The sequence below is a fragment of the Pyrus communis genome, chromosome 2 (genome assembly GCF_963583255.1).
Source record: "Pyrus communis chromosome 2, drPyrComm1.1, whole genome shotgun sequence".
Lineage (NCBI taxonomy): Eukaryota > Viridiplantae > Streptophyta > Magnoliopsida > Rosales > Rosaceae > Pyrus > Pyrus communis.
In genome coordinates this window covers 23,211,394-23,222,735 of record NC_084804.1, presented here as the reverse complement: position 1 = coordinate 23,222,735, position 11,342 = coordinate 23,211,394, and the positions used below count along the sequence as shown (strand labels likewise).

The following is an 11,342-nucleotide window of genomic DNA, read 5'->3' as shown; positions in this document are numbered from 1 at the left end:
GATCCTTGAATGAATGAATGCAAGGGTATTTATAGGAGTAATGGAGGGAACATGACAGCTAGGAGGTGGGTGGAAATGTGGCTGCAAGTTTGGTGAATGATTATGAGTGAATGCATGTGAATGTGGCTAGGTTGGAAAGCTGGAAATCTGAAAATGCAAATGGGAATGCTGAAATGCAAAGGTGGCCACGGTTTTGAGTGTGTTTTGTGTTGGAAATGCATGTGAATGTTGTTTGTGTGAAGTGTGTGTGGGTTAAAGAGTGAATGGTGGTGTAATGATGAAGTGTGATGGCTGAAAATGTCAAGGGAAATGCATGTGATTGCACGGCAAAGAATTGATTATGGATGCATGTGTTGAATGATTTCTTGGTGAGGGATGTGGAGTGGTTGAATGTGGTGCAATGATAATGTTTTGTGGCTGAATTGGTGGTGGAATTATGATGGGAGTGCATATGATTAAAGAGTGGGAGTGCATGTGGGTGAATGTGAAGGGAATGCATGTGTTGATGACTAGGTTAGTGGGTGGAAATCTGAAAATGGCATAAGGGAATGGGAGCTCACGGTTTTGAGTTGTTTGTTTGTGTGAAGTGTGTCTGAATGCATGTGAAGATGCTAATAAATAATGCATGTAGGGTTAGGAAATAAAATCATAACTTAAAGGGAGATGATTAAAGGGTGTTGAAAGGTTTGAAATGCATGTGTTGAATTGGTGGTTGAATGATGAAAGAATAAGTGAATGATTATGATCAGTGATAAGTGAATGATTATGATAAGTGTATGATATGTTAAGTGATAAATGAATGATATGTTAAGTGATAAATGAATGATATGTGGTGAGTGATAAGTGAATGGAAGTGATAAGTGATAAGTGAATGGAAGTGATAAGTGATAAGTGAATGGAAGTGATAAGTGAATGGTTTGATAAGTGAATGATATGATAAATGAATGCTTTAAGTGTTTAAAATAGGGAACAAAGCCCTTCCTTGCATGGCAAGGAAGGGAGACACAAGGAAACACACGACAATGTCCTAAGGTTGCAAGGAATGTTGTTTTTGTGTTCTAAAATGCGTAGGAGTCTTCAATGATGCTTAAACATGAGGTCTTTTAGGATTTAACTTTCCTACTTCAAGTCTTTAATTTCGTCCATCCTCTTGGCTCCAAGCATATGATATCCATTCCAATCTCTAATTTGCTCCAAAAGGCTCCAAAAGGCATCTTTTTGCATACCTTGCCCTTAGAACCTGAAAACACACAAAAGAAGCATAAAGGACTAAAATAACTAGAGAAACATAACGTAAATGCACAAGAACAAGCCATTTAAGTCGCATGAATATGCTCCTATCAAGCATTGGTGGACAAGACGCCCAGGGATGCCAAGGTCTTGATCGCTAACCGAGCATTGAACGCTCAACAGTATGAAGGAGTAGGCCAAAGAGGACCCCCACGGCAGCAAGTACATGAGGTAAGTTCAACGTCCGATCTTCATTCACAATTGGCTAATCTTACTTCTATTGTTTCACAGATGGTCGAGGGAATGAAGATGCAAGGACCTGTGGTATGTGGCGTATGTTCTATCGAAGGACATGCCTCCGAAAAGTGTCCTCAACTCATCGAGAATGGCGGATGGGAGAGTGCGAATGCCATTGGGTTTCAAAGCCAAAATCAGTCAAGACATGATCCATACTCCAACACGTATAATCCGGGGTGGCGAGACCACCCAAATTTCAAGTGGAGGGATTCCCAGCAACCTCAGAATCAAGGAGGCTTTAGGCAACAACCCCCGGGGTTCTTTCCCAAAACCTACGGTCCACCCCAAAATCAAGCCCAATCCGGCCCAAGTGCCTCAGGTACGTCTCTTGACAATGATGCACTCCTTAAGATACTAACTAAGTTGTCTAATGGGCAGGAAGATCAAGCGAAGGCTATGCAAAACCAAGATAAGAGGGTGGATCACCTTGAGAAACAAATTGGGCAGATTGCCGAGTTTGTAGGTAAGTTTCGAGATCCCGGACAACTCCCTAGTTCCACCATTCCAAATCCGAAGGGAGGTTTCGAATCAGCCAAAGCAATCACCTTAAGAAGTGGTAAGGAAGTTGGGGCAGGTCCTACATCAAAAACAGGTGATAACGAGGATGAAATTTTGCAAATGGAAGAGGAAGAAACAAGGTTGCCCACGGCAAAGGTGATTCCACCTTTGCCGCAAGTCCCTATGGTCCCAAATCTGTCCAATTCGGCCAATAAAGGTAAAAATGGATCAAATTCAGTTTCTACTAATGTTGTTCCTTCGAATGTGCCTTTTCCTAGTAGGTTCAGGCAAACGAAGAAAGAAGAAGCCGAAAAGGACATCCTTGAGACATTTCGGAAAGTGCAAGTGAACATACCCCTTTTGGATGCAATAAAGCAAGTCCCGAGGTACGCCAAGTTCTTAAAGGAGCTTTGCACCACAAGGAAGAGGATGTCGACCAAGGAAGTGGTAAAGGTAGGTGAAAATGTCTCTGCCATCTTGCAACGCAAACTACCCCCCAAATGCAAGGATCCGGGTAGTTTTACCATTCCTTGTGTGATAGGTAATACACGTTTTGAATCTGCCATGCTAGACCTAGGAGCTTCTATAAATGTTATGCCATATTCAATTTATGCATCTATGAACTTAGGAGTATTGAAAAATGATGGTGTAATCATACAATTAGCCGATAGATCTAACGCTTATCCAAAGGGAGTTTTGGAAGATGTGTTAGTGCAGGTAAAAGGTTTAATCTTTCCGGCGGACTTCTATGTGCTCGAGATGGATGAATCTGACCATGCCCCTTCATTGCCAATCCTACTTGGCCGGCCATTCATGAAGACGGCACGGACGAAGATTGACGTGTTTAATGGAACGTTGTCCATGGAATTTGATGGGGAAGTTGTTAATTTTAGTCTTTCGGATTCTATTAAGTATCCTAGTGAGGATCACTCATGTTTCTCCATTGATGTAATTGACTCTTTGGCGCAGGGATATATGGAAGATTTGAATGCCGATGCGCTTGAAAACGTCATTACAAGAAGCATGGAACTCAAAACCAATGGAGAGGGATTGTTGAAAACCCACGGCACACACATTCCAATGCATGCCGTGCACCCTAGTGAGGAATGTATGGAGTTGGTTGCTGCCCTAGAGTCACTTCCTAGGCACGAGGGTAAGTTTTCTAAATTTGAGTCGATTCCCATTTCGACTAACAAGTTGTTACCATCCATAGTTCAGGCGCCCACCCTTGATCTCAAACCACTACCGGGCCATTTGAAGTACATTTTCTTGGGAGAAGAGGAGACTTTACCGGCCATCATTTCTTCATCACTCACGGCACAAGAAGAGGAGAAACTAGTGCGTGTTTTGAAGGAGTTCAAATCTGCCCTAGGTTGGACGTTGGCCGATATCAAAGGTATTAGTCCCGCCACATGCATGCATCATATATTTCTTGAGGAGGGGGCCAAACCAACTAGAGAGGCTCAACGCCGTCTTAATCCTCCGATGATGGAAGTTGTGAAGAAGGAGATAATCAAGCTGTTAGATTGTGGAGTTATCTATCCTATCTCGGATAGTAAGTGGGTTTCACCGATCCAATGTGTGCCGAAGAAATCTGGAGTGACGGTTGTGGAAAACGCGGAGAATGAGCTAGTGCCCACTCGAATCCAAACCGGTTGGCGTGTATGCACTGATTATAGGAAGATAAACGCCACCACGAGGAAGGACCACTTCCCATTGCCGTTCCTAGATCAAATGTTGGAAAGGTTAGCGGGTCATTCATTTTATTGTTTTCTTGATGGATACTCTGGTTATAATCAAATTGTTATTGCCCCGGATGATCAAGAAAAGACCACTTTTACATGCCCCTTTGGTACATTTTCTTATCGTCGCATGCCATTTGGTTTATGTAATGCACCTGCTACATTTCAAAGATGCATGATGAGCATATTTTCCGATTATGTTGAGAAAATAATTGAGGTTTTTATGGATGATTTTAGTGTGTTTGGTAATTCATTTGATGGTTGTTTAAGTAATCTTAGTTTGATTTTGAACCGTTGTGTTGAAACAAATCTTGTGCTTAATTGGGAAAAATGTCACTTCATGGTTAAACAAGGTATTGTTTTAGGACATATTATTTCTGAAAAAGGCATAGAAGTAGATAAATCTAAGGTAGACCTTGTTCGTCACTTACTCGCTCCAACTTCGGTTAGAGAGGTTCGTTCGTTTCTTGGTCATGCAGGTTTTTATAGGCGGTTCATAAAGGATTTCTCGAAGATTGCACAACCATTATGCCGATTGCTGCAAAAAGAGGTGGCGTTCGAGTTTGATGATGCATGCTCCACGGCATTCAAGCACCTCAAGGAAACCCTCACTTCGGCTCCCATTATCACACCTCCAGATTGGAGCCTTCCATTCGAGTTGATGTGCGATGCTTCGGATTATGCAATTGGTGCTGTTTTGGGGCAGCGAAAGAACAAACAACCACATGTTATTTATTATGCATCTAGAACATTAAATGATGCTCAATTAAATTACTCAACCACTGAAAAAGAATTACTTGCTGTGGTATTTGCATTAGATAAGTTTCGGTCATACTTACTTGGTACTAAAGTTATTATTTTTACTGATCATGCAGCTCTCAAGTATTTGCTCACGAAAAAGGAGGCCAAGCCTAGACTAATTCGATGGATGTTGCTTCTACAAGAGTTTGACATTGAGATTCGGGATAAGAAGGGTGTGGAGAACGTGGTGGCTGACCACCTAAGTCGAATGGTGCATGAGGAAGCATTGCCGATTTCGGAAACATTTCCGGATGAACAACTTCTGTCCGTTGAGGTAAGTACCCCTTGGTATGCCGATTTGGTTAATTTTTTGGCGTCTAAGCAAGTTCCTAACACTTTAAGCAAGGCTCAACGTGATAAATTAAAAAAGGATGCACGTTTTTATGTTTGGGACGACCCTTATTTGTGGAAAATAGGCCCGGATCAGATTGTGCGTCGTTGTGTTCATGAATCTGAATTTAATTCCATTTTGAGTTTTTGCCATACATATGCATGTGGTGGACACTTTGGCACACAACGCACAGCATTTAAGGTTCTTGAAAGTGGTTTCTATTGGCCTACATTGTTTAGAGATGCTAGGACTTTTTGCTTAACATGTGATAAATGTCAAAAGACCGGAAGTTTAGGTCAAAGAGACCAAATGCCACAAACCCCAATCCTTGTTGTTGAAATCTTTGATGTGTGGGGTATTGATTTTATGGGTCCGTTCCCTATGTCTTTTGGTTTTACGTACATTTTACTTGCCGTTGATTATGTGTCAAAGTGGGTGGAAGCTAAAGCCACCCGAACTAACGATTCTAGAGTTGTTGCAGATTTTGTAAAATCTAACATTTTCTCTAGATTTGGGATGCCTCGAGTACTCATAAGCGATGGAGGGTCTCATTTTTGTAACCGCACCATTGCGGCGTTGCTCAAGAAGTACAACGTGTTGCATAAGGTTTCCACACCTTATCACCCCCAAACCAGTGGCCAAGCCGAAGTTTCAAATCGAGAAATCAAGCAAATCCTGGAAAAGACTGTTGGGCCGAATAGAAAGGATTGGAGCTTGCGTTTGGAGGATGCACTGTGGGCCTATCGAACGGCTTACAAAACGCCCATTGGTATGTCCCCGTTTCGGCTAGTCTATGGCAAGCCGTGCCATCTACCCGTAGAGCTTGAGCATAAGGCACATTGGGCGGTCAAGACCTTCAATATGGATGTGGACGCGGCTGGAAATCATAGGAAGCTACAATTGAGCGAGCTTGAAGAGATTAGGCATGAGGCGTATGAGAATGCCCGGATTTACAAGGAGAAGACCAAGGCTGTCCATGACAAGATGATTAGAGGCAAAACCTTCTCAATCGGGCAGAAAGTGTTGCTATTCAATTCCCGTCTTCGATTATTCCCCGGTAAGTTACGTTCTAAGTGGGTTGGTCCATTTGTTATCACTAATGTTTTTGTGCATGGTGCAGTCCAAATACAAAGTTTGAAAACTGGACAAGAATTCAAGGTGAATGGACATAGGTTGAAACCCTACTACGAGAACTTTGCTGAGCATGTTGTGGAGGAGATCCCATTGCAGGCTGTGGGCTCCAATGGGGAATGAGCATAACGTTGTCTGGCTGGAAGACGTTAAAGCAAGCGCTTCGTGGGAGGCAACCCATGCAATCAACAAAGGAAGAACTTGGGAATCGCTCCACACTCAGATTTGCGTCCCTAAACCCTTTCCTTTGTTGCTTACTTTATGTTATGTGTAATGTGTTTAATTGTGTCTAAAACATTGAGGACAATGTTTAGTTTAAGTGTGGGGGGGTAACATTCTGTTTTGAGATATTTTTGCATGAAATTCGTAGGGTATTACCACCTAACATGTCTAAACTTGTTTCCCACTGTTTTTAAGTGTTTTTAAGTTATTTTAGAGTGTTTTAGAGTATGTTGACTTAAAAATCCGAAAATCCCATAAAAATTTGAAAAATTGCTTTGAAAAAACCCAAAAAGAGTTGTTTTTGTGTGTTTGTTTGTGTCGTAGGTTACCTTCCAACACAATGATGAGGATTTGGTTTTTAATTGCATGATGGTTAAGAAAGTTACAAACATGGATGGACGTTTGATAGACTCTTTGGTTTATGCTTGGTTGTAGTTATAGTTTACGAATTCACATGTAATCACAAATGATAAAAATCAGTTTTTGTAACATGCTTGAAGGAATGAACTCAAACTAACGCTACATCCCAGTGAGACTTGAGCCTAAACGTTTATTTGGAGAGTAATAATCTGTGCATCATTGTTTTCTAAAGTTGTTGCATGATCTCATTATTCTTTTCTTGGTTACTACTTAGAAGGCGTTTCATCACTTAGTTCCAAATGCTAGAACTCATGCCCATTTCATTCAAAGCATGTTATTGATTTGCATAACACATATTCAAGATGAAGTTGTGTAGTGACCACCATTAAAGCCAAACAGCCATGTGCCCTTCACTCATTTTGTGTTTAAGTTAACCCCATTGAGCCGTGTTAGCCCATGTTCTTTGTTAACCCACATTATCCTCACCTAGCCTAGAATAGGACCATCCGTATCCTTGTTCTTGAAGCATAGTAAGCATGAATGAATTCCCTTTTGATTAATGTGTTGCAGAAAATAAGTGTGGGGGAAGGATTATTGATATGAGTTTATGTGCCATAGGCACGACTAAAAAAAAAAAAAAAAAAACAGAGTTGAAAATAGTTGAAAAGTTTTGGTTGTTGAAGTAAGGTCCCAAAACAATGAATTAGGCCCTAAGAGTTGTTTGAATCTTCCCTATTTGTCTAAAAGTTGATTTCTGCATTCTAAGGGAATTCTAGGACTTAATTTCAATACTTTGCTTGCTATTGCTTAAAGAACTTTTGTTTATCCCTATCTTTCCTTGTTAGCCAACACCCCAAGTCCCGTTACAACCCTTGACTTCTATCTTGAGTGTTGTGCATTTCAATTGTGGAGTTTGAATTTGGTATGAGCATATGGTGTCACTGGTTCTCGCATCTAAGTAGTAGCATTCCATTCATGAGATCATATCTAAACACGTTTAATTACTCCAGAAATTGCGTTCTTTGTTATAACATATGCGAGTACTAGTTTTTCATGTTTACATCAATCTTCTCACATATAACTAGTGTAGGGTGTGTAGTCAGAAAATCTGAGTGAAAATTGAGTGCATAACTAGTGAGGAATTGAGGGAGTTCTCTAAGGCATGTTACTACATTCAAAATGTGTTTTAATTGATTAAATGCGAACTAGTGAATGGTGACTATGATTAAGTATATGCTTGAGGGGAGGGAAGACTAAAAGCTATGTGAGTAATGATCTTTGACATGTCATGTTTTATTGGAAATCCCTGAGGCAAACGTTGGAAGGTTTAGGTTATGTTTTGTTTGTTTTGTTTAGTCTTGTTTACTTTGGTTGTTTTGTTTTGCTCGAGGACTAGCAAAAGTTAAGTGTGGGGGAATTTGATAGGAGCATATTCATGCGACTTAATTAGCTTGTTCTCGTGCATTTATGTTGTGTTTACTTAGTTATTTTAGTGTTTAAGGCCACTTTTGTGTATTTTCAGATTATAAGGCCAAAGTGTGCAAGAAGATGCAAATTGGAGCTTTTTGGAGCAAAAGAGGAATGAATGAGTTGAAGACGTGAAGAAACGATGAATTCCTACTCCAACGATGATTTCCTACCAAAACGAGGATTCCTACCCAAACAAGGTTTCTTACTTGAAGTAGGAAAGTTAACCCTAGATTTCCCGTTTTGGTAACCTTTCCTAATCTTAACGTCCATATTTTCTAGCCACTTTGAAGTCCTTGTAGGCACTTTAGGACACAAAACGAAGGCCCTAGGCCCCTTAAACATCCTTGCCGTGCCCTTGTATCTTCCCCCCTTCCCTTGCCGTGCAAGGGAGGGCAATTTGGTCCCCTTTTATGCACTAAACCCTAACCCTTTTTTCTTGCAGCCACTCTCCCTTCTATTTCTAAAACTTAAACCTATTTCCCTCTCAAATCAACCCTAGCCGCACCTTTTAGTGAATTCCCTTATAATTTTCTGATTTAATTTCAGAAATTTGGGAGCCTTTGGTTTAATAAGCTAGGGTTTTATTTTCTATCAACCTATATAAAATAAATTGTAGCCGCACCCTAGGAATTCCATTCATTCATATTGAATCGGCCAATCATCCTAATTCTCTCCTAATTCACCCTAGCCGCTCACATTCATTGACTTTTCCATTTTTCCTCCTAAAATCCCATAAACCGTGGCCCTTATATTATTGACCATGAACCCTAATAAAAAAATATTAAAAAAAATAAATCAAGCCGTGCATTCCATTCCAGCAGCTTTTCTTCCATTCACTCTTCCAAACCGTGCATTCCATCACCTTTGATCCCATTTTTTTATTCTCTTAAAAACCGTACCCTAATTCACCTTTTGTGCATGACAGCCGCAACCATTCTTCCCTAATTCCCAAGCCGTGCATTCCACTAACCAAAATTTTCCCCCCCTAAGCCGTGACATCTCCCTTCCATTCCAGCGATCTTCCACATACAATCCAACCTTGCCGCAGCCATCCCCACACTTCCAGCCACCATACAACCCTTCCTCCATCACTCCACCACCTTGCCGCACTACCAAACAACCCTAAACCTATCTATAACCCAGAAATTCACCCAAAATCATCCAAAACCCAATCTGCCGCATCAAGGAGAAGAGGAAAGAGGAGCTTCGACGCGCATCAATTCACGTGGATTCGTTGGGCGTTCTAGGTGTAATCAATCCTTTGTGCTTTATGTTTAAATTCATTTGTAATTCTCTTTTTGTGAACATGAGAGGCTAAATCCCCCTAGTTAGCTAGGGGGTGATTCGAAACCATGTTTATGCTTGCAATATGAATTGATTACTTTTGGTTGGAATTTCATGAATGGTGAATTCAATTTGTTTAACTGCTTGATCGATAACTTATTTATGTATGTTGATTGAGAGTGCACGCTTAATTTTCATGCATGAATATGATGCTAGAATATAAGTGAATTTCACCTAATAGTTATGAACTTGTATTCACAAGTAGTGGAGGTTGCTTATAAACAATCGCTTAAATGAATTCTTGGCCCTAGTTTCATGCTCATCATAGTAACGAATGCCTCGTCAACACTTATAGTTTTCATGATGCTTAATGATCTTTGATTGTATCTTTATTGTGCTTTTCACGTAAAGGACTTTTGGAGAATGTTTTGAATTGCGTTGCGCTAACCCATCCAATTCATTAACTTAAGGAGAACTTGACGGTTAATTTAAGCGGACCTAATTAACCCGGGGTGTTGAGTTTCATAATTCATCGAAAGACCAACTGAAAATCAAAGTGTATGCAAGTGTGACATGTGTGGAGAAAAACCCCTTAGCTATTCCATCATCCATATTTTCATCAAATTTATATTTAGAATCTGCCTTAATTTTATAATCTGTGCATTTAATTTATTTGCATCAAAACCTCAATCCCCCTTTACTTTAGTGTCTAATTTAGTTAGAAAGTGTCTTAGTTTGTGTTTATAAGTGTTTTGTATTCTTTGAGTCTTTTGATTTGTTTTGGTGTTTTATTATTTAGTTTTACATTCTTAGAGTCTAGTTTAGTGTTTTTAACGTTTGTTTTACGTTTTTGAGTCAGTTTCCAAGTGATTTAGTAATCCCTCCTAATCCCCGGTCTAGAACGATCCCTACTTGCATCTTTACTACAATTGTCACAAGAGGGTTTTAATTTGTGTGCTTATTTAGTTAGCACCAAATTTTTGGCGCCGTTGCCGGGGATTAGCAACTTTGCTAATCCCTTGGATTGTTACTTTCTGTTTAACTTAGTTTTTGTTAGGAATTCTGACCTTGTTTTGTTTTCCTTGTTTTAGGTACTAGTGCATGACTCGGAGTTCTCAACCGATTCGTGAGCATATCTCTGATTTTGACAGCGATTTTGAGAGGACTTTGAGACGGAAGAGGAAGCCACACGAACCAAGTCCACAAAGCCCAGAACCTGATCTCGAAGAACAAGTTCTAGAGGAGGAGGAAGAACCCACGGCAAGGATCTTTGAGGAACCACAAGTCATGGCCGTGGATACCCGGACACTCAAGGAGCTTTCGGCCTCAGGATTGGATAATGCCGCACCCTTGTGCATTCAATACCCCACAGCTGCCCAAGGTAAGACGGATGAGTTTGAATTAAAGTCAAGTTTGCTTCATCATATTCCTAAATACCATGGCTTGTCCATGGAAGATCCTAACAAACATTTGAAAGAATTTGAAGTAGTTTGCTCTAGTATGACTCCCGTCACTGTTGACGGAAATATCTTGAAGATGAAGGCTTTTCCATTCTCTTTGATGGATAAAGCCAAAGATTGGTTATATGAGTTAGCTCCCGGCACTGTCACTTCTTGGGAGAGTATGAAGAGAGCGTACTTGGAGAAGTTCTTTCCAACTTCTCGCATCATCCTCCTACGCAAAAAGATAAGCGGAATCCAGCAAGAAGAAGGTGAGTCTTTTCCTACGTATTATGAACGATTTAAATCACTTGTTGCTTCTTGTCCACAGCATCAGATGAAGGAGGAGTTGCTCTTGCAATATTTCTACGAGGGTCTCCTACCTCTAGAACGTCAAATGCTTGATGCTTCGGCGGGTGGAGCATTGGTGGACAAGACGCCCAGGGATGCCAAGGTCTTGATCGCTAACCGAGCATTGAACGCTCAACAGTATGAAGGAGTAGGCCAAAGAGGACCCCCACGGCAGCAAGTACATGA

At 40.7% G+C, this 11,342-nt stretch overlaps 1 protein-coding gene across 1 annotated transcript; it reads left to right on the top strand.

Annotated features, from left to right (window-relative positions):
* The first annotated feature begins 1,615 nt into the window (after window positions 1-1,615).
* On the top strand, window positions 1,616-6,153 carry LOC137724965 (uncharacterized). Its single transcript, XM_068463590.1, has 7 exons — window positions 1,616-1,804; window positions 1,906-2,181; window positions 2,995-3,178; window positions 4,247-4,494; window positions 4,741-4,842; window positions 5,182-5,912; window positions 6,072-6,153. Exons 1-7 carry the CDS (start codon window positions 1,616-1,618, stop codon window positions 6,151-6,153), a joined length of 1,812 nt encoding a protein of 603 aa, XP_068319691.1.
* Window positions 6,154-11,342: the final 5,189 nt, after the last annotated feature.

What these genes read in the sequence shown, in the direction of transcription:
- LOC137724965 (XM_068463590.1), top strand. Translation starts at nt 1,616, where the DNA reads ATGGCGGATGGGAGAGTGCGAATGCCATTGGGTTTCAAAGCCAAAATC. An exon ending in GAAAGAACAAACAACCACAT is followed by an intron (nt 4,495 to 4,740) that starts GTTATTTATTAT and finishes CGGGATAAGAAG; the next exon opens with GGTGTGGAGAACGTGGTGGC. An exon ending in GGCAAAACCTTCTCAATCGG is followed by an intron (nt 5,913 to 6,071) that starts GCAGAAAGTGTT and finishes GAATGGACATAG; the next exon opens with GTTGAAACCCTACTACGAGA.